The sequence below is a fragment of the Gambusia affinis genome, linkage group LG01, assembly GCF_019740435.1.
Source record: "Gambusia affinis linkage group LG01, SWU_Gaff_1.0, whole genome shotgun sequence".
In the NCBI taxonomy this organism is placed as follows: Eukaryota; Metazoa; Chordata; class Actinopteri; order Cyprinodontiformes; family Poeciliidae; genus Gambusia; species Gambusia affinis.
The window spans coordinates 23,414,392-23,440,831 of NC_057868.1; the positions used below are offsets into that span (position 1 = coordinate 23,414,392).

A 26,440-nucleotide genomic window follows, 5' to 3' on the forward strand; every position below is an offset into this window, starting at 1 on the left:
TCATCCCCTTGAATGTTTTACTTCGCTTTTACAATCAAATCAAAATAATTTGACTTTTTTTTTTTTTCAAATCCCCCACTTCTTTTTAGTTTCAAAGTATAAAAAAAAACTACTTCTGCAAAAGAATGGCAATATCATATAAACATGTAACATAAAATAAGTGACTGCATGAATAAGTCACCCGTTGAAGTCAGTATTTAAGTCTGCGCTGTGATTGAAGCATAAGCTTGCCCATCCAGACACAACAGTTTTACTATTTTTTTCTTCCTTGATAAACTGTTGAAGCTCCGTCAGGTTGTGTGGGGATCGCCCGCGAGCTGGGCTGTTCAAGTCCACAGCGATATTCAGCTCTCTCACGTTTACCTTAATAGGAAGAGTCTGAAACCGGAGCGAGGTGCTGCCACCAGCCGACAGCTCTGTGTGCGAGAGCCGAGAGCAGACGGGCGACATTGCAGAGCAGATGGTAGTAAAAAAGAAAGGATGCCTTTATTTCTTCTACCATCTTCAACGTGGAGCCTTTAAAACCATACAATAAAATCTGTGGTTTTAAATAAAATCTGAATGTTATACATCTGAATAATTTGTCTAAAAAAAAAAAAAAAAAAAAAAACCCTGGTGCTTTGAGCGTTAAGCTTAAATTATGATATTTTCCAGATGAAATATTCATTATTTCTACCTATAGATAGATATAGAGATATCTAAATCTAGATAGATATAGATCTATCTAGATCTAGAGCTAGATCTATCTAGACGACTCACAAAAAATGTGGTGCAGATCGGTCCATTTACGGCGGAGATATAGCTGATGGATTAACCTAGGGGGCGCAGTGGAGTCAAATTACATTTCAAAACATTTGAGCTCTTTAAAGGTTACCATAGGTCTTACATTTCGAGTTTGGTGCCAATCGGATCATCCATGTGTGATTTAAAGACGCACGTATACGGAAGAGTGTGGTCCAGTCACTTACGAATCAGAGAGTTAAGAACCTCAATGCTGGTTCAAGATCGTGTTATCCCTGATATGGCATTGACAGTGACATTGATAAGAGTTTTCCTTTTAATAAATAGGAGTTCAAATTAACGAGAACAAACACAGGGGCATCGAGACACGGAGGCTGCATTGACCAGTGTACATTGCTCTTTGTTGGCTCTTGGGTGGATGTACACGAAAGTGAATATCTGGGGAAGTTCCTAGGGGAAGCAGAGTGGGACACTGTTGCCTTGCAGCAAGAAGATCCTGGGTTTGAAACCCAGACTGGGGCTTTTCTGCGCGGAGTTTGCATGTTCACCCTTTACACAGGTGGGTTCTCTCCAGCTTCCTCTCACAGTCCAAAAACAAAAACCTTTCCTTAGGTATGAGTGTGTGTGTGTGTGTGTGTGTGTGTGTGTGTGTGTGTGTGTGTGTGTGTGTGTGTGTGTGTGTGTGTGTGCGTGCGTGTGTGTGTGTGTGTGTGTGCGTGCGTGCGTGTGTGCGTGTGGGCATGTGCGTGTGTGCGTGCATGCGCGATCAAGTTGTATTGATCTATTTATTGTGGTTTAAATAGAGGAGTGGCCAGCTGACTCTGCTGAGGAAGGGAAATCAGTGCAGATGTCCGTCAGACAGCAACTGGCGCATTGCTCCACCGTTCCGCTCCAATTAGTCACTCATCTCACATGATAAATGACAGATATACAATATATAGCTACACTGCTACTTGTGGTCTAAAAACTAAACCAGTAAAAACTTTACTGAAATAATATATCGGATCCCTCAAAAATGTTTTACTTAAATACGGGTAGAATTATTCAACATATTTTTACTCTAGTAAAAATAATTAGTAGTCATCCAAGAATTAACTCAAGTCAGAGTAAAAAAGTATTTGGTAACATGTCAACTCCAGTGCCGAGTAATTGATCAAATTATCATTTTATATTTAAAAACTACATCGGACGGACCAAAAATTCGAAGTCAAGCAAAAATTTTGTTATTTTAAGGAGCAAAACAACAATTCGTATGAGTAAAACAAAAACAAAATCGGGCAAAGGAAACAGTTTTCAAACTCAGTTTCTTTCAATATAAAATGTATGAAACGTTAACAGAAACTGCAGGTGTGTTTCTGTGTCTGGTGAATTTTTGGTTAAAACATGTTTGTTTTTCCTTCAGTGGGTAGATAATCCAGAAATCTTACACAAGAGTAGCGAGACTTTATAATAAAATTATTCAAGTATGGGCGTGCTGTGGTGGCGTACGGGATAGCGCGACCCACATATGGAGGCCTTCAGTCCTCGACGCGGCCGTCGCGGGTTCGATTCCTAGTCCCGTATGTCTTCCCCCCTCTCCTTCCCTCTTTCCTGTCATATAAGGGACACTAGAGCCCACAAAAAGACACCCTGGTGGGGAAAATAATAATAATAATAATTACTCAGTATGAGCAAAAAGTACAGTGTAGTAAAATAGTCCTAAAAGTACTTTTTTGAAAAGCCACTCAAGTAAATGTAGTTACTTCCAACTGGGGGGTGCATGGTCCTCCTCAGCGTCCTGTCACCGCAGCTGCTCAGGTCACGCAGATGATCCCGCCGTTTGCGGCTTCGTCTTGGAAATGAATATTTTCATAGCGCCAAAGGTACAACTCTTTGGAATTTAGTGAGGTTACTAAGTTCCGACTTCACAGTCTGTCTGTGAGCAATTTGGGAAAACTGTCTAGCTGAAGGATGGAGGAAGATTTTGCAGAAACACAATGCAGCCAAGATCCAAACCAGGGAATTAAACTCAACTCCCAGCGAGTGAAACGACTCGTTCGGTTTGTTCCAGCTGTTCAATCGCAGTCAGTGTCTTTTGTTCTCTTCCTCTCTTTTCGTAGTTTATCACATTTGAATTCAGGCGTAATATTTCTTCATAACTTGTTTTCCTTTTCAGAGTGTGTGAGTGTTTGTTCCAGAACATTGGGTCACAGTCTGGACCCGATGTAAACCTTCGTAGTCAGAGAGTTGTACTCCTAACTGGGTAAACAATTCAATCAGGGGACAGGCTGTACTGAAATGAAATCTTGTTGCGCTTCTATACAATGACAGAAGCGCATTCTGATCAAATCTTACTAAATGTTTAATGTTTTATTGCATCTTCTTGTCACTGCATTTTGGATAAACTCCACAGGTCATAGGGCAGAATATTTCCGTTTTCTGATTTATTCCGTCTGGGTCAGAAAACGAAAATATTTACATCTTTGCATTCCCATTCAGATCAAGTTTCAATTTGTTACCTTTCTTAATCATTACAACATGCACATATTAATAGATACACACCAAAGTTTTGAGGTAAATAAACTTGCATTTAAGATTTCTATTTGTGATCCAAACGTTCAGATAAACTCCAGGCCGATATTTCATCCCTTCTAATGTAAAATTCTTCTAAAATCAACTGTGTGAGCATTGACTCATCTGAAGAGTTTGCCAAGTTTCAGTCCAAATCAAAAGTTAAATCCTCATTAATGACATTATAATTTAAGAAAAAAAAAAAAAATTATATATATATATATATAAAAGATCTGACCTACAAAATTCACGACTTAAATGTGTCCTTAAAGTTTGAAATCAATAATTTTCAGTTTGTTCTAGATGACTGGATTTCTGAAAATTTCTCCCTGGATGTAATCTGTACCTTTTCTCAAAAACCATACGAAATCCGTGAGCCACCAGTAAAAAATTTTTTATACATCTTAGAAATATTATTGATAGCAAATGGAATATCTTCAGGGCTATTCAGATTTTTTTTAAAGGGATAGTAAAATGTAAAAGACTTTTTTTGAGCTTCACTGGGCTACTTCTCAAATCAGCTCATTAAGTATTTTAACGGCTTTACTTCTGCACGTTTTCATTGCGCTGGATTGAATCCAGAGAGATCAAACTGATGAGATTGCTTTTTTATTCCATGTTATAGAAAACACACGTTTTTGATGCTTTGATTCTTCCATGCATGTTTGAGAAATCCCTTAATCTCCTGTGGCAACCATAAAGGTGTGCAAAACGCTTGGTGAAACCGAGCGCCACCTCGGCGGTTGTGGTAACTTTCTGGAGCCAAAGCGCTGGAAAGAGCAGGACTTTCTTAAAGAGACGGAGGCCCAATTTAAAGGTGTTCAATTACAACGTCAAATTTCTTTGAAGTCATATTTGATATACTGTACACAGAAAGTAACAATCACTTTAGCGCTATAAAATGATACAATGTGGCTGGAAAACATAACACTTTCCAATAACAATAATTCCTTCATATGTCAAATGTATTTAAATCTGAGCCTAGTTGGAGATAATTACAGCATGAGTCAAATAAGGTGACATTTTATTTACTTGTTTTAATGAATAAAAAAATATTTCTTTGGACATACAGTCAGTTCCTATTTGCGGAGCAAATAAGACATAAAAAAAAAAAACAGTGACCTCCAAATGATGTAAAATGGAGCAAGACAATGAGGTAAATGGCAAGATTTACAGTTAGGCATGCCCCAGATTCACAACAATAATATATAAATCAAGACACCTAGAAGAAAAAAAACAAAAACAAAACAAAAAAACCTCACAAAATCTGCAACAAGAAAAGAAACTTTTTTTTTTACAAGACACGTTTTGGCAGTCTGGATTGCCCTGTGTTCTCTAGCCTCATTAGGCTTCAGTACACTCCAAAGCTGCCCAATAATGCTGCTGGTATTTTACAGACTGCAATTCTACAGTGCACAGAGACTAGAACACATTATCTGACCACCAAGCACGAAACACAGAGTTTGGAAGGTCCAATGCAATCATCATGGCAAAAAGCACCACAGCCTTGGCACATGATCATGGCTTTGAGGCGACATGAGCACTTAAGTGCTACTTCTTCAGCTGTAGTGTCTGTAAAAGCTTGAATACTGAGTGTGGCGTGGCTGGAGGCCAAGCGGGGATGCAGCTGGAGTACGCCATCAGCCATACCGCGGGAGAAACCACCGTTATCCATCATTGACACATTAGCTGTGTAACTTACTACTCCACCACTTCCACCTTGTTTAGGCAACTTTCCATATATTTGGAAGGGAAGGGAGGATGATGAAGACGAGGGTAAAGGAGAAAGAGGGGAGGGGAACTGGATGAACAGGGAGTTTTGCTGTGCTCTTTCTTTGATATCCTTGTCAATGTCATCTCCATGTTGAGAAGTCCCTCCATTGCTCCTCCGGTTAAATATCCATCAGTGGAGTTCCCTGGCTCCTTTTTAGTCACACCAGGTACGGTAGATACAGACTTGGCAATGGCCTGGCAGGAAGGCCGTGGACCAATTTCGTTTTTCACACCAGGTGCAGGAGACGGCTTTCTCTGATGAGAGTGGGGATGCTGAGACTGTGAAAGCTGAATGTTAAACTTAGTACTGGCCATTGCTTCAGCATGGTAGGTTTCAGCAGGAGTAGAGGGGTTGTTGGACATGATTTGATCAGATTGTTGAACTCTGTCTGGAGTGTTCCTCTGTGAACGTTGATGACCACAATACTCTTTAATAACTCTAGATTCTAGAGCAGCCAGAGAGACACCTTCTGACTTGCCTTTGGATGACAAAGAAGCTGAAGAAATGGGCAGAGAGGTAATGACAGGGACAGCCCCAACAACTAGTTGGGGCTGGAGCTGAGGTGCATCTTGGGCACCTGTGAAACATGAGACCGGACTGTCTGTGGGTGACTTCGGAAGGTTATGAGTTAAATCTGAAGTAGGACACTGGACAGAAAACTCAGACCTATGGCCAGCTTCAAGATTCCTTGGTTCTGGTGGTCTTGTTGGTTGACCAGGTAATATGCTAAAAGCAAGCCTATTTGCAGAATGTGATGGTAAAACCTTTTCAAGAGGCAGACTGCCTTGTAGTAACTGTGTGACCAAAGGGTTGTTGGCTTCTACGGAGGACACAGGCCTGGCCGAGCTTGTCAGTTTTTTGGAGGCCACTAAGCCATTTGGCTGAGTGACAGGAGACTTTAAAGATCCACAACATTCCCCTTCAGTATAGGTTTCCTTAGAGCTCTGACAGTCTTCTCCAATTTCCACTTTTAAAGCAATGCTTTCTTTTTTTCCTTGTGAACAAGTACTAAAAGAGTGGTGGTCTTGGGAATGAGGCTGATTGTCATGCAGTTGAGGCAGACCTTTGGGGAAGCAGGGCTGGATGACCGTCTGACCTTTGTGGCTAGACAAGTAGCCCTGAATCACTGGCTGCTGCTTTTGAGAAGAAAGGCTACAGATTACCAACTGGCCATTTCGTTGGTTGCTCAGCTGCGAGCTCCAGTTGGGGTCAGAATACTGCTGCTGCTGCTGCTCATCCTCCTGAGTCTCATTTTCACAGTCTGAAGCAGTTTCTGTTGAATCGCTGTGCACGCCCTCTTCGTCATCCTTCTGTCTGAAAACGTCAACCATCTCTGCATGTTTTGGAGAAGATACCGTTTTTGGCCATGTGGCTAAATGAGAAAATTCTTCCCGTGGGTCTAAATGATGTGAACTGTGATGGATAACGCCACCCAGTCCAACCTCCTTTCCCTTTTCTTGTCCTTTGGTCCCCAGTGTTTGAATAACGTCCACGCCATGAGCCCCAAACCTGGGAAAGGAATCCGGGATTGAAGTTTGGGTTAAGGTAAGTTTTACACAACCTGGATCTGCCACTTCTGAAAAGGGAGCAGTAGACTCAGGTATTGGGCTGTTTCTGTCTGACTTGGTGGCTGATGACACCGACTTGGAGTCAGGCTCTGGGGGAACTGTAAAATCCCCTTCTGTTAACTCATTACAGGATCTCAGGGGTTTGGCTGACGTTTCCCCTATATCCACTTGAACCTTTGCTGCCATGCCTGGTCTGTGTTGATGAGGACTTGCAACTTGTGGTGACATGGAAGCTGATGTATTTGACAATGAAGGAGATGAGTGGGATGTAGCTTCTACATCGAGAAGCTGTAGTTGTGTTCCAGACGAATTAGGTTCTGAAGAAAATTCCTGCTCTTCAATCTCACCATCTCCTCCTCCTCCTCCTCCTCCTCCTCCTCCTCCGGGCTCGATTGGTCCTGGGTGCTCTCTTGTTCTTCGTTGGCTGCTGCTATCCGATAACCCAGTAGAAGACCACAGCCGGACACTGGTCGCCCCTGGCCCCTCGCTAGAGGCCGCAACAGCAGCCTCGCGTTGGGCACGGGCTTGCTGAGCGCGGGCCTTGATGTCTGCAAGGGTCCGCGCGCCGCCCGTACCCGACCTCCGCGAGCATTCGGTCTGGGGCACGATCCTGGGGCAGATCTGGTAGGTGGGGTGCCCTTTGACCCAGGGAGGTTTGATTCTGGAAAGTTGAATCTAGTACAACAGACAAAACAGCAAATCAGTATTTCTCCAGATAATTTTAAGGATTTTGTACTTTTGTACATAAAATATTTCTTAGCTTTGCAACCAAGTCTTACCCGGATAGGTGGCACCTTGGGTTCTTCGGTTGTCGGCAGCGGCTTCTCTGAACAGACACTGTCAATTGTGGTACGAAAGGACCGACGGTCATTAAGACGTGCCCTTTTTTCGGGAAAGCTGCAGAAAGCGTCAACCTCATCTTGCCTTCTCTTCTGTTCCTTGAGCTGAGTAATGAGCATGGGGGTGGTAGCTGGACTAGCCGACGGACTGCTCTCACGGCTGCTAGTGACGGTCCCTCCTGTGATAGAGGTGACCACAGAGGCTGTATCATCCAAGGGATCAGCAGGAACGGTGGCACTGGAAGATCCTGAAGAGGATGACGAATCCAGACCTGTGGTAAAAGCTCCCTGTTGTTCAGAAGAAGAGGGTGATGAGGCAGGTGAGGAGGCAGGTGAAGAGGAAGAACTGGATGAGGAAGATGGTGAGGTGGTGGAAGCTAGAACAGGTGCAGCTTCCTTAGGGAGCAAAGAGGGAGTAATTTCAGTCTCTTCGTTTGCACTGGTGGATGCTGTGCTGGGACTAGGACTTGGAAGAGGAGTAGGAACTGCCAATGTCATTGGCTCTGGAGCGGGAGAGGCCTTAGGCTCTGTCACAGTACTCTCAAGAGGGAGCTCCACACCACAGTCCACATGGAGAACTACCTCTCCTTGAACAACTGTGTTGTTGGATGTAGGAGAGTCGATGGACACTGCTGCTATGTCCAAAACAGCAGTAGTGTCATCACTAGTGTCTTTTGATTGCAGAGCTGGACCCGTCTTGCAAAGGGTACGGCGGGCCCTACGACGCAAGTCAGCCCGTGTGCGTCTCCTCATCCTGCCGTCTCTCCTTCGCCGACCCACACTGCGTCTTTTCGGGACACCGGCTGAGACGACGTCAGCATCACTTTCCAGCACAGTTCCTGCAACTTCACTAGCTTCACTCATGAGTTTTAGAGACTCATCTCGTGTTAAGCCAGACCTAGAGGTGGACACGGTGAGTTTTAGCAAATTGTGGAATTATATGACCAATATATGACAAAATGTCAGTGATGATAAAAACATGCAAAACATAAACACAAATTAAATTGTAAACTTATGCAAAACACAAATCCGTATTTCAATAAAATGAATATGATCTTACTTTTGCCCATGGTATTCTTCAAAAAATTTCTCTTTCCAAGCCTCTACTTTTTTCTCTTTCTCCTTTTCCTGTCGGAATCGGACTTGCATTTCATGGGTGAATTCACCTAAAAAATTTTTTTTAAAAATCAAACACATTTAAAGGTGTTTAATGTAAATTGGGCATATTTCTTGCAAAGTCTTGGCCTACCTGCCTTTTATTGTTAAATCAAAAATTACTTTGAAAGAATGAAAGCGTTTCAAGCATTTTAAACAAAAAGAAAAATTCAATTCAGTTTATTTATATAGTTCCAATTAACAAATGTCATCTAATGCTTCTGAATCGAATTGTCATCCTAAAATTAGCAAGTGAACCACTAGACATTTTAACTAGATATTTGGCTCCTTAGTGCTCTCTTTCTTTTGTGCACTTTAAAAAAATTCTTAATTTCCAGTAGGAAAATTAATGCAATATTGTACACGTACTGTATTAATAACGTACTGTATGCTACAAGCCTCAAAACAGTATGTCATTATTGACAAAAACAAGTCAGTCGGAGCCACCATAATGAACATTTCCTACTTTTCAAACTTCGATTGACCTCAATGTCGCTTCCTAGTGACTCAATTGAAGCTTTACAAGGCGTAAACCTGGAATTGATATACATCTTTTTAAAATTTGTGTCTGCCTTTAACATCAACGGTAAATTCGGTTGTCATAAAATCTCACTAGCGGAGCCTGAATTGTTTGTAAGTAATTAAGTTACCTTCAGCAAGCCTTTCTTTCCAACTCTGAGAGGCATGGGTGAAGAACTCATTGTTAAGAGCTGAAGTACTTAGGCGGGTCATACCGTCAGGCCCAATCTAAAAGCAGGAAAAAAAAAAAAAAAAAAAAAAAAAAAGTCAATCAATGTTCACTTTTTTGTCTGACCAAGATAGTAAGACACTTACAGAAATGCTTAAAATGAAATAAGTGTAAAATGGAATATTAAGAATGTATTTGCTACATGTCAATTTATTTAATAAAATAATTGAAAATCATCAAGTTTTTCATATAAAATCTTTCTTGCCTAATAAACAAGTGTATAGTGCATTGGTATAAGGTCTAAAATAATTGTGCTGTGACAGTGTGCAAGTTGAAGGTAAACAGTACATATCCTCATAAATATTAATATTTTAACACAGACCACAGATGTACAAATGCAACATTTGTTTATTGAGATTATCAATACTGCCAAATATGATTTTATGGTTTCAGCATAGATAAATTAGAAGATTTTAAATAGTTTTATCTTTGAACTTTTACAAACTAAATTTGCCAGCTCCTTAAAATCTTAAATTTAAAGAAGAATCTGTGAAGAACAATCTTCACAGATTGTTTTGTTACCATAGCTATAATCTGATGCTGTCCGTTTAATTTTTGAGTTTGAGCTCTAGATTGGCCAATTAAACTACTCCCTTCTCCCAGAATTTACTTAATCCATGTTGAAATACTGTTAGTGGTGCTGACGTTCTTAGCAGGAAGAGGGGCCCCTAAATCAAATTCTGCTCAAGGCCCCGGCCCTGTATGACAAGCTACATCCGCTGCACTTTCTGTTGGATACAGAGGGACAAACTGGAAATTTAATTCATGTGGCTTTAGCAGCTCTTCCGTTTTGTGTCTGTTGAGTTTTTAATAAGGACCACAGAAACCATTTCGGTTGCCTGAGCTTTACGGGTCAAGAGTTTTTGATCTCCGGCTGACTAAGTGGACAAAACATTTGATATGGTCTGATGCAAAATGTAACCAGGAAAATAATGAAAATAATAATAAAATAAAACCAATGTGATGCTGAGTACGAGGCGAACGTGAAAGTCAAGGTCCCTCAACGTAACAACACGGGGCAGGTAAAGCCTGGTAGGCCACCAAGTTTATGATACACTGGGGAAACCCTGTACAGTTATGCTGCGTGACAACCCATTTGCTTTGTTTGTTTTTTTTTCCCCTCAATAGTTTAGTTATTTTTGAAGTCCATGTCTCCCTGTCTTTTCTGATGGCTCACTGAGCTCACTGAGCCAGGTCTTAACACATGTAGAATTCATGCAGCAGAGGGAGCAGGTGATCCAATGAGTGACCATCCTAGGCATATGAGTAGCTTCTCCAATGCCAATGCAAGTAAGTAGTCTCCTCATTTACCAGTGGCGCTAACCCTAACCCAGTTATGGCCTATCAATGAGACCAGTATAAAGCCTCCTGTGACTGGGAGATACCCACTGCTGGGTGTGCAGTAGTCTCTCATACCTTGCTGTAATTTTCACCTTTTTACTAAATCACAGAAAAAGGACAGAGAGAGATCTTGTATTTTGTCAGAGGAAACTCTACACTAAATGAACAAAAACACAGTAACCTACTTGTCGATCCACCTCAGGCAACAGCTGCAGTAGCTGCTGCTGTGAATGCGAGGGAAAAGCTGAAAAGGTCCGAACATTGATGAGTGCTCTAATGTTGGTGTTGACCAGGATGGACCCAGGCGTTTCAAAGTCTATGTCTACACCTCCGCGACTCTTTTTCATGGGCCCTGAGACAAAAAATTAAAAATAGAAGAAGAAAAAGGAATGAGCTCAACTTGGAATACATTCAACAGAATCCAAATGCAAACAAATGACATCCTTACACTTTACAAGACAAACTGGTCCAGTTAAATAGAATCAGCACAAATTCTCTGTACAGTCCACACAGGAAGTATTCACAGCACATCACTTTTTTCACATTTTGTTATGCGGTATGAATGGTATGAATCTTTTCGCAAATTTCCACTCTGGGTGCCACTGGTCAAATGTGGGTAAATGTGTGAAGTGGTGTGTGATTTTGAACAACACCAGCCATCTTGGGCGGTTTGCAACTTAAACAAAAAAAAATAATAATAATAATTGTGTTAAGTTTGTATTCCTGTCCAAGGCTCGACTTCCCATCTGGTGTACTGGACAATACCGAGTGGGTTGATGCACACTTTAACCAAAAAGGTGTAACAAAAATAATTTTCACCGACTGCAGCGGCCCATTGGTTGATTTTCTCGAAGGACATTGGGTTAATCCAATGAAAACCCTCAGTCCTTCTTGGTCTGCCACTCGATTCTTTTGAACGGCTTTATGTCATGAATAGTAGGACTGCAGCCTGCAGCACAAATGTCAACAACTACTGTTGTTTTTATTTAATTTTAAAGTATTTAATCAGCAATACACTATAAGATTGCAATTGATAGAAATGGGTGGATCATTTTTATATTTCATGGTGGGTTTTTTTAAATATTCATCAGATTTTTAAATGGAATGGGTGAGTTCAATTCTGCTTTGTTGCAATTTTTTTCTATTGCTAAAATATTTTCAGTAAAAAAAAAAAAAATAATAAATGAAACACAGCATTAGTTACAGAAGAGCAAAGTCATTGACCACAACCGTGACAATATTTTCTGAAAAATAATGATAATTTGAGAAATATGTCCTATTCGGCCCCATCTTCTGACTCGGGCAATCTGTAATACATTCTCTATATTTAAAAATACAGTTTTCAAGTAATGTTTAATTTAGCAAGCCGAAACAGAATTTCATTACACAGTTTACGCTTTTCACATCTTTACCTGTAGACACATGTTCTCCGTTGACTTTAAGTGGCGTGAGGACAACACGGGGCATCATGACAGCCTTCTTCCTTTGTCTTCCTGACTGTAGAAAGCAGGGAAAACAGAAGATGTCAGAACTTCTATCCTTTGTGCACACACATTAGGCAAGTGAGCATTTTAACCAAAAACATGTTTCAGATTTTTCAGCTCCAAGCTGCAAAAACTATGCTTTGGATGTGAAAGTAAAAGGACAACTTAAACCTCAACCCCACTAAGCTAGTAATGCTATAAGTTCCTTCAACTAAGAAAATGTTAAATTGCAAAGTTCATTCCAAATATTACAGCAAATGTTATGGTGCCACTGAGAATAAGGGCTGTTGTGCTATGGAGCAATACGTAGGTGCAACATCCTACCTTGAAGATACATACAGCAACACCAAAATAAAGAAATGGGTTCACAAACAGCCAGAATATATCTGAGATGCATGGAACCCATTCCAACAAAATGTCATGTTACTATAACCGAGCATAACAGGTCACAGACATTTTACTGGGTGAGAAGTCAAACAAAAAAACATAAGTAGCCTTCAGGCCAGTGTAGTCTGAAACTGAATGACATTTGATGTCTTTGTGCAGAGTGCTCACCTGTCTTGAACGGCTCAGTCTAGTCTGAGCGTGTTGGCTTTGCTGAGGATCCGTGCGTCCCTGCTGTCCTGTTGCCCTGCTGAGACGTGTCTGAGGGTGGGTGGTGGGAGTCTGCAGCTCTGTGGAGCAGGAGGCACTGGATGAATTCTCATCCACTGATGCTATAACCCAGGAAAAATAATATTAAATTAAGCAAGTATTATTTGACACAATATCTATAATAGTTTCTAAACAACCAAGTGACAGCACCAAACCTGTGGAAATTCTGGTGAAGTTAGCAGTTTAAAAGGAACAAACATACCAGTAGGTGGGTCTGTTCCACTTCCCCAAGTTTGACTCACAAGTGATATTATTTGGACAGTGTTGACTGCAACCATTGCAATATTCATACTTGTGAGTTTGTGGGATTTGGAAAGACTGTCAATGTTGGCTGTAATATAAAAAAGTGTTACTTTATTCTTAACAGACAGTATGTTATGATTAGAGCTAGGTAACAAAACAAAGGCAATACATATTGCAAAACAATTTTTTCCTCAATAGATATGAGAAAGGGTAGATTTAGGGATGGGAATCAAGAAACGGTTCTTTTAGAGAACCCAGTTCAGTTCCTGGGAATAGTTAAGCTGCTTGCTTAACAATCCTACTCATCGGTTCCATTACATGTGACACGTTTGCGTGATGACGTATTGCACATGCTCTGTATTTTGCTTTAGAAAATATCCAAGACATGGTTATATTTCACAAAAAAAAAAGATGTTACTAAGGCCAGTTGCAAAATGTCTTGGGGCCTCATGCTTAAAGCGTGTGTGTGCACAAAAAATGTGCGGCGCCATATTTTACGCACAAGTCGGCATGCATAAAAATTTACTTTGCGTCAAAGTCTGCGTAAATATTTTCATGCCAGCACTTTTTCGTGCGGCAGCCACGCAAACTTTTTCTGTGGACAACATCAAACTACAAAGCGGCAAAACTCAAATAAATACACTAAAATCTGACTACCGTATTTCCCACACTATAAGGCGCACCTAAAAACCTTCAATTTTCTCAAAAGCCGACAGTGCGCCTTATAATCCGGCGTGCCTTATATGTGGACCAACAGGTCTCCCAACTACAGTAAGCAGCCGCCGACTTCATTTTCCCCCGTAGAAGAAGGAGCGCGCGGTGCATGCTGGGATATATGACTGCGCGAAGCGTGCCGTTTCATTTACATTGGTGCGTTTGTGTAAAGACCCCAAAATGGCTCCTTTTAAGAGACACGCTTACGACGCAGTTTAAACTCAAGGCGATCAATCGTGCAGTAGAACACGGGAATAAAGCAGCAGAGAGTTGTCAGAACGCTGGTTTGTGATCCATTACGGTAATAAAGTTTGACTGACCTATCTGACTGATGTTGACATTCCCTTTAACGCAGCTCCATTTAATGGATGTATAACGCAACCCCAGCCTCTACTGTAGCGTCTCTTCTATGCGCCTTATATGAAAAATGTTTTAAAAAAGGCCATTCATTAAAGGTGCGCCTTATAATGGAATGCTTATAGTGCGGAAAATGCGGTACATTCAGTGTTATCTAGACCAAGAAGTATCGAACTCGATGTTTTAGGTTTTTTTTTTTAATGATTTTAATATCTTATTGTTTAAACTAAACAACAAAACTGAACCACATTTGTCCTCGGAAAATAAGCTAAAACACACAAAAAATAAAGAAAGCTAAAGTAAAAGGATGCAAAAACCTCACTAGAATGCAAAAAATATATTATTGGTCTGTGCGAAATGCATCTCTGGGGTAATTTCATTCTCACTAAAAAGACAATAAAACATGGTTGGATCAGCAGATTAACTCCAAACAGGTTTATGTTTAAGGTTGATGGAGGTGTGGAGACAATCACACATATATAAGTAGCAGCATAAAGGTGAGCTGCTAACTGTGGAACGCTTTGGCTCTGATGGAGAACATCAGCCACTGGAAGGATTCAGAGGGAGCGATTGATCATATTGATCTGCTGGGAAATGTTGATGGTTTATTAGTGTTTAGATTAATCCAGATGAAACTTATAGAAGGAGCCGTGCGGTACCGGTCCAGCTGCAGTCATCCTTCAGTGGAACAGCCAGCTTTGCACCTTTACGGACCGAAAGCATCTCTTTTCTGTAAATTTACAACTGATGCACAAAAGTGCATAAGTTGATTCCACTACTTATAATAAACATCCACATTCCCCACACAAATGACTGTCTGTCTTTAAAACCCAGCTGGACGCTCTGCTGTTCAAACAGGCATTTGCACCATCTCTTTATTTACTTATTATTATTATTTGGATTTTTTTTCTTTTGTAAAAATGTATTATTTTTATTTTTGTGAGGCTACCTTATGTTCCCTGAAAGAACCTTTTAAATAATATATATAATTACTATTATAAATACTTATACTGCTACAAACAAGGACGTTGCCATGGTTATTGTTTCATGTGGCGGCAGACTTCCGGGTATTTATACTAATTTACATTCTATATGTATTTATGGAGGCGACGGGGTGGACCAGCAGCTGCGCTCTATTTCCAGCAAATCTGGATGTATAAAGGAAAGGTGTTCTGTTCTATGCACTTTTAAGACGTAAACTTGCCATCTTCATAAAATCTTAAATTTAATTTGTCGTTTTTAAGACCATAGTTGAGTGTTTAAGGATTGTTGGAACGTCTTCTAGTAACATATAATTACCCACCAACATTTTTAATTACATAATTACAACGTCATAAAACCGGTAAATCCCCACTGAAGGGCTGAGGTACTATGGTCCGTCACTAATGAATAGGTAGTATTTACTTATTGAATTTATAGGTAATATTTACTGAGCACTAATATGTTATTAGATAACACAAAGTTATTGCTAAAAAAAGGCAGTTTTTATCAACATATTTGACTACCTGTTATGAAATCTTTCCATTGAACCAGTTCTGATAAGTTAAAATATCCTCACTTCAAAAGTATCCAAAACTAAGTAAATTAAACTGAAGATCAACTATGGAAAATATAGATTCACTGCATATGTTTTCAGGTGTATGAAAAAGTTCAAGACTGTTAAAGACTCAACACAAAAACATGAATTAATGATGTGTGTATTATTGAGTTACCATCATTGTCTATGATGGCTGCTACAATCGTTTCTGAGGAGTCACAGCTCTCCTGTTCAATGGTTTCACTGGAGTCAACAAGGGCAACAGCAGAACCCGCCACTGAGGTACTGCAGCTTGAAGTTGGATGCGCAACATTTCCCACTGGCTCTGGTGGAACCTCCGACTCTGAAGTTGGTTTTGTCCACTGGAGGGCATTTTTCTGCAGAAAAATGACACAAAAGTGAGGTAGCACTGTAGAAACACAAGTGATACAAAACTTGACTTTAAAAGGGCTTTTGGGACAAGTAAAAGAGCTTTAGCTACTGGTCACATGCTAGTGGCTAAACTGGCGATTTGTGACCAAGATTGTAAGCTAAAACTACCTGCAGCAGCAATGCAAACCAATGCATTACTTCCATGTTAGGTTGTTAGAGTTACTTCATTTGAAAATAGTTGTAATTCCATGTTATTTTAACTTAAGCAGGTAAAACAATTTCAGACTGAAGTACCTTGAGAGTGAACAAGCTCATTCGTCCAGGGAGCTTGAAGAAAATGCTGTTCTTGACCCGGTCTCCCCTCACTTGAGAGTGTAGCATGGTGACCAGGCAGGCCAGAGGAGCGGTGCCACTGCAGCCACACACACACAAATCAACTTTTAGACTTTGCAGAGATGGTAGAGTACGTTTATGTTTCCACCATTATCTTTTCATAATATATCAAGTCCTTTTAAAATGTAAAAAGCAAATTTGAAACTATTCCACATTTTGTTTGATAAATCTTGTTTGGTTTGGGTAATAAATTACATAGTGCCATTTACACTTTATGGATGAGCATGCAACTTATTTTCCTTTGGCTTTAGTGCCAAAAGAATCCTCTTTTTGAGGGAGAACTGTGCAACGGCTTTAAATTGGAGCTGGCCATTTATCGCATCATTCATCATTTATCAAGATAACTTTCAGCTTTGACAGTTTTACTATTTTCTCCAGTGTTTGTTCAATAAAAGCATCTGTAAATAAATGTGAAAATACAGTTACTGTATTTAGTGATATAAATCACACTTGTTTACATGTCCTAAATAAACTTATTATAAATAGGAATGCTATTCAAGAGCAGCAGTGGTGGGACATAACATTTTGTTACCGTTTTATAAATCAGAATTTTTGCATGGAAAGTGGCATTTGCAAGTTTCAGGCCAGGTTTTGTGTACAAGCTTTATAAATACAACCTCTAGTCCTTATAGTATTTACCAAATGTGCATTTGGTCTGTCCCAGTTTATTTCTTTTTTTTTCTTCTCTGAAATTCTGACACAAAAACGATGTTTGTAGCTGAAATATTAGCACTTCTAACTTAGTAATGTTGTCTTGGACTAAACAGGATTGTGTTCTGGAAGAGAAACTTTTATATAAAGAAATACTTGAGTTTTATAATGGTGTATGAACCAAAAAGCAAAACTCTTATGTTGTTAAAATACCACCTAAATGTGGCTTTCATACTTGGTCAACAAGTTGCACTTGTCGAGCGCGAGAAATTAACAAAGTCCAAACCTTGTTAAAAAGAGAACAAAACACAGCTTTATTTCATCTGCAGACGGAGAACCCAGAACAGAGACCTGACTAGACAAAGGAATCACTTCTCTATATATACTGTTTAATGCCCTTCGCACACAGACAGGGTGTCAAAAAGGAAATGTTATAGGTAATAAAAGAAAAAAACTGCTCCAATTTCAACATTTACTTGAAAACTATGAACGTACCTTCTGTTTATAGTTGGCAGCAATCGAAGAAGTTCATGGAGACAGAAAGAAAGTCAGTTATTAACAACACAAAAATTTCAACAAAAAAAAATTTGGGACAAAATTCCTGTCCCAAGTCAAATAAATCTGAAAAATTTTGACATGTTTGAGCATGATATTTGAGGTCGCTCAATTGTTCAATTAGATGACTTTATCATACTTTCACACAGAAGAATATGTGGTTTAAAGATCCACCATGGCAATTACGTCTTAAAAATGACTTGCAATTAGTGAAGCAGATTCTGATTTGCCACTATAAGCTAAGTGCACAATGTTTACCTTCCAAGACAATCAAGAGCCTTGATTTGACACCTGCTCACTTAAAGGAGACTAGACAATTGTAGTCTGAAAGCACTTAGTAAAGTCTGAAGTTAATCCATCCAGCAAAACTGTGATCCTGTGCATTTGTGTCTGACCTCATTTCCTTCAGCCCCTTGGTCTGGATGACATGGAGGATTTGTTTGGGAGTCATGGGTGCATCAGAGAAGTTCTCCAGGACCTGGAAGATAAATTTTTTGAAGAACACAGTTTAAAAAAATTTAAACTGTGTGCAGTCCAGAGGAGGACTCCGAAGGACATCTCTATCAGACCTCTATGATGTAACACAAGGCTGTCCAAAATCAGGCCTATGGGCCAGTCACTTGAATGTATTAAAGGCTTCCATGTTTTAGCACATTTGACTCAAACAAATGGGTAGTCGGCAGGTTTCAGTAGAATTTGATAACATGCCGAGGGGCTAATTAAGCCATTTGAATCTGCTAGGTTGGAGCAAGAACACAGCTAAAATCGCAGGACATCTGGCATTGGCGTTGAGGATGCCCGATTTCACATATACATAAACAAAAATACATACAAAACGAACCTTAAGCACAGGTCAGAAGCAGGTGTTTTGATGAGCAGACAAATCCTTCCATCTCTATATTGTTCAGTATGGTAAATAGATCAACATGTCCATCCAGAGAAGTACTGACATAATGATGAACACCTTAAAATGAACTAGTTACTACTTCAGGATGCACACGTATTACACAGCAGTGACGGGTCGGTCGGGAATATTTCACTGGATTTGAGATAGACTGTTCCATATATTTTCCCCTAGTTGCTGCTCAGCTCTCACTCTGTGACTCGGCTCAGGGCAGAGCTTTGTTTTGATTAGCAAGGTGGCCTTGTGGCCAGTCATGTGTGAGGATATGGGACCAGACCGTTATGCGAGAACAGAAAGTGGAACAGACAACAGTGGTGAGGAGAAGAGTGCAGCATCTGGTTGCAGTTTAATTATATAATAATTGTGAATTATGGGTCTGATCATTAGACTTGCTTCCAGTGATTTTTTTTCCTTTCGTTTTGTGATAAAAATGTAAAGTTTGATTAAAATATTATACAAAAATCTTTTTAAAATCCTGCTTTTCTAACAGAACAAACATTTAAAATTAAGCAAGTAAAGGCTTCTTTTATAGGGCACACAGAATGCAAAATGATTTATCACGCAAAACATATCTAGCCCAGTCAAGCTAAAATATGGGTCTGCAGACAATAAAGTGAGACGTTTGGGAGCCAAAAAAAGCCAGCTCTTCTTTGGGAGCCGTGTCACAACAACCACAGGGTTTCCCCCAGTGTATTATCTCCACTTTCAAGCAAGACATAAGGTCATATAATCGACCACTGCATGCGAGAGTGAGTAGCACCTCACCATATGATCAGAAATGCGCGCCTCGCTAACAGAGAACACGACAAGTTATACATTAAGGATACAAGTGAACGTACTTTGAATCCATCTTGGGTCAAAGCATGTTTTATTTTGAACTTATGGGATAAGTTTCACTGTATGTTTATTTTAAATCTCAGATTAGTTCAGGAGGATTTGATTTTTTAATAATGCACCTTAATTAAACAGATAATTTGAAATACAAAGAGTCAATAAGCTGTTATTGGGATAGCCCAGCTTTCCTCCTCACTTTACGCTGCCCTCTGAAAGTGACAGAAAAGACAAACTAAGCTAGGTTTATAGTTGATGCATTGAACTGGGCAAGAGCAGCATCAATTGAGCTGCACCTGCCCGTTTGCTTCACCCGCTATTGTTTTGTGATAAGGGTGCACCGATTTATCGGTCAGCCAATTTATCGTGAAGTCGATCTTATCCACCGTTCTCATCTACCTTGGTGAAAAATCGGAATCGGCAGGTTAAGCTTTTTAAAAGATCGGTTATCAGCGATCGGCCAGAAAACTACAATTAGTGCACCCCCATTTTCTAACTTATGATGCTTGCTCGTGCACCTCAAGATTTTTGTGACTAACATTTTTTAACGTGGAAAAAATGATGGGTTGTTAGTGGACTGCCCCAATGCCTCTAACACAGCACTTAGCAAGTCCTCTGGGGGAAATCCTTGCACTGGTTTCTCAAAATGCTTCATCACAAATGATTTACATTGGAGAAAACATTTTTATCATTTCTCAAGTTTCTCTAGCAGTACTGTCAAACAGTCAGTCACCAATCTTTATTATTTGACTCCTTCAGCACACAAGAGGGAAACAACCACTTAGCTACTTCAGTTCTTAATTAATTTTTTTTTTTAAGCATGGATTCACAGGTTGTGCTCATCATCACAACTTGTAATTCCTTCACTAGTAAGATACTGACAGCAGCTGGATAAAGGTCCACCATAATGAGTCCTTGAACAAGCTAGCATAGGTGTGTGGCCTACAAAACACATTCATTACATTTTTTTTTTTTTTTCCCCTACCAGGGGGTCTTTTGTGGGCTCTAGTGTCCCTTATTTGAAAGCAGACTGACAGGAAGGGGGAAAGAGAGGGGGGAAGACATGCGGCAAACGCTGGCCGGGTCCAGAATCGAACCCGCGACTGCCGCGTCAAGGACTGAAGGCCTCCAAATGTGGTTCGCCCTGTCCCCTACACCACCACAGCACGCCCACGTTCATTACATTTAATATACAAAATCATTCTCAGACATTGAGATCTCATTTAGGACCGTGCGTTTAGGGCTACGTCACATGTATGTACCATAATTTCCGGACTTTAAGACACGACTTTTGTCTCACGCTTCGACCCCTGCGGCTTATACAACGATGCGGCTTATTTATGAATTTTTTCTAACGGCCAGTAGTGGCGCTGGAGCAGAAAAGGTAAGCGTGAGACAGCTGGAATATATCTGTAGAGGAAGACTAATGTAACATCGTGCTTTCTGCATGAATAAAATTAGCTTGAACAGACCCTCATCATGGAGAATGCAAGAAGAAATGCATATGATGCAGCTTTCAAGTTAAAAGCAATCGAGTTGGCCGATAAAGAAGGAAACAGACACTGAGGAAGAAGACTTCCATGGTTTCAGTGCACAAGAGGAAGAGGATGACTCTCCGTGACTTTTAACCGTATGTTATTTAAACCAGCCCTGTTAGTGTTGTTTTGCTACATTGCTGCTGTTCAGAAAGAAAAGCTACGGCATATTATTAAAACTTTAAAAACACTTTCTGTGCACCGTCTTTCTTTGTAAATATCTCATGTTTCAATGTAGGCACATGCGGCTTATACACCGGTGCAGCTTATGTATGTACAAAATGGGTTTCCTTTAAAAATGTAGGGGGTTGCGGCTTATAATCAGGTGCGCTCTATAGTCCGGAAATTACTAAGTTACTGTTGGTCATGCACTCCTAACTCGGTGTTTACATTAGCACTTCAGACTAGTGAAAAAGGCAAGAAGCAGACACGTAGTGGCACAAACATCCATCTTTGACCCTGAAGCAGAAGAAGCGCAGAACCCTGAACAAATCTTCAAGCCACAACCACTGAAGGATTAAACATTGCATATCTGAGACACATATATGTTATTAATTCAAACTCTGGGGATTCTGCTTCAGGGCAGTGTGTGTCATGACATCCAGCAGCTGACATCAGCACAAGAATTTGGCACAAAGACTATTTTTGCCATCTTTATTTAAAATATACGTTTGCAAGGTTAGAGGAGAAACATTTCTCTCAACATGTTAAAAAACAAAAACAAAAAAAAAACGCCAGAGTGTCTGACATGTTTTAACAAACACGACATCTTTTCAATGTAGACCATCACTTTCAGTTTACTACAATTTCGACAGAAAATCGGCAGATATTGTGGGTAATATGACATGAGACACAGGACTAGTGGAAGCTAACGTTCAGCATTATCTTGTGCTAAGTGACAAATTAATGTACATGCCGGACAACAATACAAAGCACAACACAAGATATTATTATGTGCTTACAACACCATAATTTGGAGACTTTTTGTGGACAGTAGGGACAGAAACTTCCTTCAGTCCAAGTATTTTGGCAAATCCTGCCATGTAGGTTTCAAAGAACTCCTTCCTAAACCGAACAGCGCAAACTACAACTTTCTATGGTAATATCGCAGGAACATTACAAGCAAAGATAAAATGAAGCCACACAATTCTATTTTCTCTGAGTGGGACAAAATTCATAGACAAATGCTCTCTTTTTGAAAACAAAACATTTTCCTATTTCGTCAGCCATTGTGCAGCATAAATCCACGGCAGAACACACTGCATCTCTTGTAATGATGTGGGAGGAGCTCCACTTGGGTTGCCAGGTGAGGGGCTGCGCTTGGTTTGGGGTTAGAGATGTACCAATATGATATCAATATCTGTGAAAAAAATTTTAGATTGTGTATCGGTGGCAATGTGCCTGAGGCATAAGGGTTGATCTATTCAATCCAATTTTATACTTTGTGCTCAGGAGGTGTAATTAATAGGCACAGCACAAATAAAAGCCCCAAACTTTCAGAATTAAGTTTATTACCATTTATGTTAAAACAATGTGAACATATGTATGCCCTATATTTGCACACTTATACTAGCGATCATCAGAGTTTTACATAAATTTAAATGTCATGAAATATTTACTTTATTTGAAAAACCAACCTCACCCATGCGTTTTCCCTGCCAATGGCCGAGTTATAGTCACGCTTTTGAAAGTTTGCATTGTGCGTGCGTGAGCCAAAACAGGGGTACGGCATTTAGAGTCAAGGCGATCGTTGGAGCTATATACTCATAAAATTAACCTTCATAGAGGGTTTATATAAATGACACTGCAAGGGGACCGGCTCTGCAAGAGCACCTTCCAAATCGTCCAGTTTGTGTGAAACTTGGCTGTGATCTACGTCAATTTACAAAGATTTAGAGGGGCCCAACCAGTCACAGGAAGTGACTGGTTGGGCCCCCAAATCTACTCTGTTTGTACTTATGCCTCTGGCAACTGTGCCCATTTCCTTTATTTTGGGAGATCAGTAATCAGCTAATACTTGCATGTGATTCTGATCTTATCTACCTGAGCAAAAGTCTAAAAATTAACCACTCTCCTCTTCTGCTCTCCCATGAAAGAAGTTTGACTGACAGACCCACCCACCAGGTCATGTCTGCACATTTGCAGTTAGCAGTAGTCACCCCACTGTTAGCAAATTGGTTGCTACATTTAGGACGTTTCAGACAAAACAAATTGGCAACAGCCAAAATCATAATCAACATGTCGGACTTTTTAAAGATTGGTCATTGGCAATCGGCCAGAAAACTGCACCCTTATTTGTAATCAAAGAATAGTTTGAAGACCATAAAGTGAAAACTTGTATTTATCTATGTATTTGAAAAACATGTCACTATTTAGAAAACAATGTCTACAAGAGCATGTGTGGTGTCTGTTACTTTAAATAAAACCCAACCAATAGCAATATTAATTTTGCAGCTATGCTAAACTAATACAGGCCTTAACCTGACCACAAATCTACTGTGTTTGTACTTATGTGTCTGGCAACTGAAAATTTTCAATTACAACCTTTTATGCACCTCCTCAAAACTGCTTTGCTTTTTTCTTTTTTTTAATTGGGTGTTGCTTTACACGAAGGTTACATTGAATCCAGCTCTGGTGCTCTATTAACAGCAAGAGTAAATTCTCAAGACACTTGAAGACGTTAACCTTGATAATGGTAAAATAGCTTTGCCCTCAAAATGTTATTTCCAAAAAACAAAATTGCTTCACATACACCCATAAATATGTGTTTATACCAAATTACTTTGGTATTTGAGTCGCGTTGTGTGCCTGTTTGTGCTATATTTGCGCATTGAGGCTGTTCAGATGCTCAAAAGCGTCGAGCTACTGGCTAACTAGCTAGCTAACTAGCTGCCTAGCAAACAAAGACCTGAATAAGAAGCGGCTATTTTGTTACCAAGCTTTAGGGGTTTCACTACGTCGCATTTTAATACATTATACAAGACACGTTTTACGCAAACAACAATCGTAAAAGAGAAGTAGCGTTCGTGCTAAACACAAAGTATTTGTTGGCAAGATTAATTCTCGCATTAATATGATTAAGCTGCTAGCTGCTAATAGTTGGCTAACTAAACACCAGAAGCTAGGATGTGGTCGTGAGTGGAATGTCCACAGGCAGCAACGTGTCTGGATTAAAATCGTTTCTTTTCTAAAACATTCATGGTTTACATGCAAATAAAGTCTTATTTCTTACCATTCGAGCTGCTTCAGCCCAGGTCCGCTCCTTCTTTCTCTTTTGCTTGTCCTTCATTTCTTTAGCGTTCGCCTCTGCTGGGTGGCTACTAAGCAACCTAAAAGCAATCGCGACTGAACTGTTCAGCAGCGGCTAAGTGTAGTCGAAGAATAGGCTCTTTTCGACGCAAGGCAACGCTATTGTGCAGTAGTTGCTGGTGTGTCTGCTGCCGAGTTTAAACCAACACTACAAACACATCTTCCTGTCGAGGCAGAGTTACAGTGTTAGCAGCCGTAGTGTTGCAGGACAAGCTAAGTTCAGAGGTCAAATCCTCTGCAGGAATGCAACAAAGCCTATCCGCCTCCAGGAAATAGGCTGTTTATACTGTTGCACTTTATAACAGAGCAATGGAGTCTGCTTATTCTATAAAATACTGTTTACAATTTAAAACGTAACAGATTTAAATGTGAATTACATCGGAACAATTAGACAGGAAGCAGAAATACAATTGGGACAAATTAATTCTAGAACATGTTGATAATTAATGAACAGTAGGCAATTAGAAATTAGGTAATTTCTAATAATTGGATGATACAAGCAAAGATTATTGAGATATTATGTCATAATTATGGTCTCGGGATAACGAGATACTATCACAAAATTGTGACTTGCTGGACTCCCCATTTTTTAGGAATAAATTATTCAGCAACAAAGCAAAGTAGCTGACCTGCCACACAGGACAGTGACAAATTATAATCACATAGAGAATATGGAATAAAAATCTGAATCATCAGTCACTGTGTGCAATTATGCCACTACATACAAAGATGGCACACCACATGAGAAACAGACCTCTGATGTTTAAATGAACCATCAGCTCTTCTCTTTAAGCCATTTGGTAAGCTAGTTCACATTTCTTCTACTTTGTAGACAGTAAATGTACTTTCAGTCAGTCAAAGGGGTTAGGAACTGTGTGTTTGAACTTTTAATTTCTGCAACAAGGTATGATGAAGTAGTATTGGCCAAAATTTTACCAAGAATATTTTGTCTCATTTCTAGTCCAAACAATTTCTTTACACTTAAAATTATTGCAATATCAACAAAGTGTTTTGCAAATTGGGGTAGCTGATTAACATCACAAAAGCTCAAATAATACCTCAACTACAAAAAAGAGGTTCTATGGACCTGAAGAAGGACCAAAATTGAGGGTAGAGGGAGGAAGTTCAAACCGTCTCTTCCATCGATGGAAATGGAAGAGACATCAACGGATCGTCTCTTCCATTGATTTCCAGAGGGTCCAGAGAATCCAGCTTGTCTGGATTCTCTGGACCCTCTGGAAATAACTGGACAAACAATTCTTCATCAAATAAAGAACATTACGGACAACCATAAGGAGCCCCCTGGGGGACGTTGCATACGTACTGATCAGTTCATGCAGCATCTTGAATACTGAAAGTCATTCTACTGCAATTTAAGGTTTTTGTAAAGTTTTTCCATGTCTGTTAATGTCTGGTTAGTGAAATATCTGCAGTTTTATGTATTCTTCTTTAAGATACAAATGCACCATAAACATATGTGCAAAATCCAAACATGGGCTTTCTATCTCTTTCTCTTCTAAGAAATAAACAGAAACTTTATATAAGAAGAAAATAAAGAAAGAATACATTCAAACTATGTTTGAGTTATTTTTTTTACAGGATAATAAAGTCATCTGACAACTTTGACAATGTTTTTTGAGTTAGTCTGGTCATTAAAGGGCCGTTTTCATGCGCAGTCCTATCTCAAACTTACACAAACATTCATCAAAGACTTAAGGATTTATAAGCACGTTTTCACTGCGTCTCTTTAAGGTATTTGCAATTTTAAGTCAACATTTGTCATCACTGTGATTGTGTACAAAATAGGCCAGGGTATATTAGCAAATTTATTGCGAGGGAATCCAATATGTATTGCGACAGTAATACATATTGGTTTATAATCGATAGTATATATAAGGTGTTTGTTTTATGCTGGGATAGCATTGCTCTTGGTTTAACAACTATTCATGAAATTATAAATTATTTTTTTAATTAATTTGATTGCATTTTTAGCAAAGTTTTTTTTTAATTCACAAGTGTAAATTCAATAGAAAATTCCCTTGCTTTGTGACTTTTAAATTTCTATCTTTTCAACTACTTTCAGTTACTATCTCAATTAAAAAAACTGTAAGGCGATTAAAACATATTATGAGTGTATTTTCCAAATTTAGTTAATGTACATGATGTTGTTATAACCCCTGTCTCA

At 39.6% G+C, this 26,440-nt stretch overlaps 1 protein-coding gene across 1 annotated transcript; it reads right to left on the reverse strand.

The window, feature by feature from the left end:
• Positions 1–4,308: 4,308 nt before the first annotated feature.
• Positions 4,309–24,511, reverse strand: LOC122837036 (polycomb group protein ASXL1-like). The gene is given in 13 exon segments (XM_044127106.1): positions 4,309–5,088; positions 5,091–7,308; positions 7,413–8,370; positions 8,533–8,638; positions 9,278–9,374; positions 10,902–11,068; positions 12,129–12,213; positions 12,756–12,874; positions 15,881–16,082; positions 16,372–16,489; positions 17,617–17,619; positions 18,072–18,154; positions 24,179–24,511. Coding segments are annotated over 13 exon segments (4,578 nt in total). The 5' UTR covers positions 24,236–24,511; the 3' UTR covers positions 4,309–4,723.
• Positions 24,512–26,440: the final 1,929 nt, after the last annotated feature.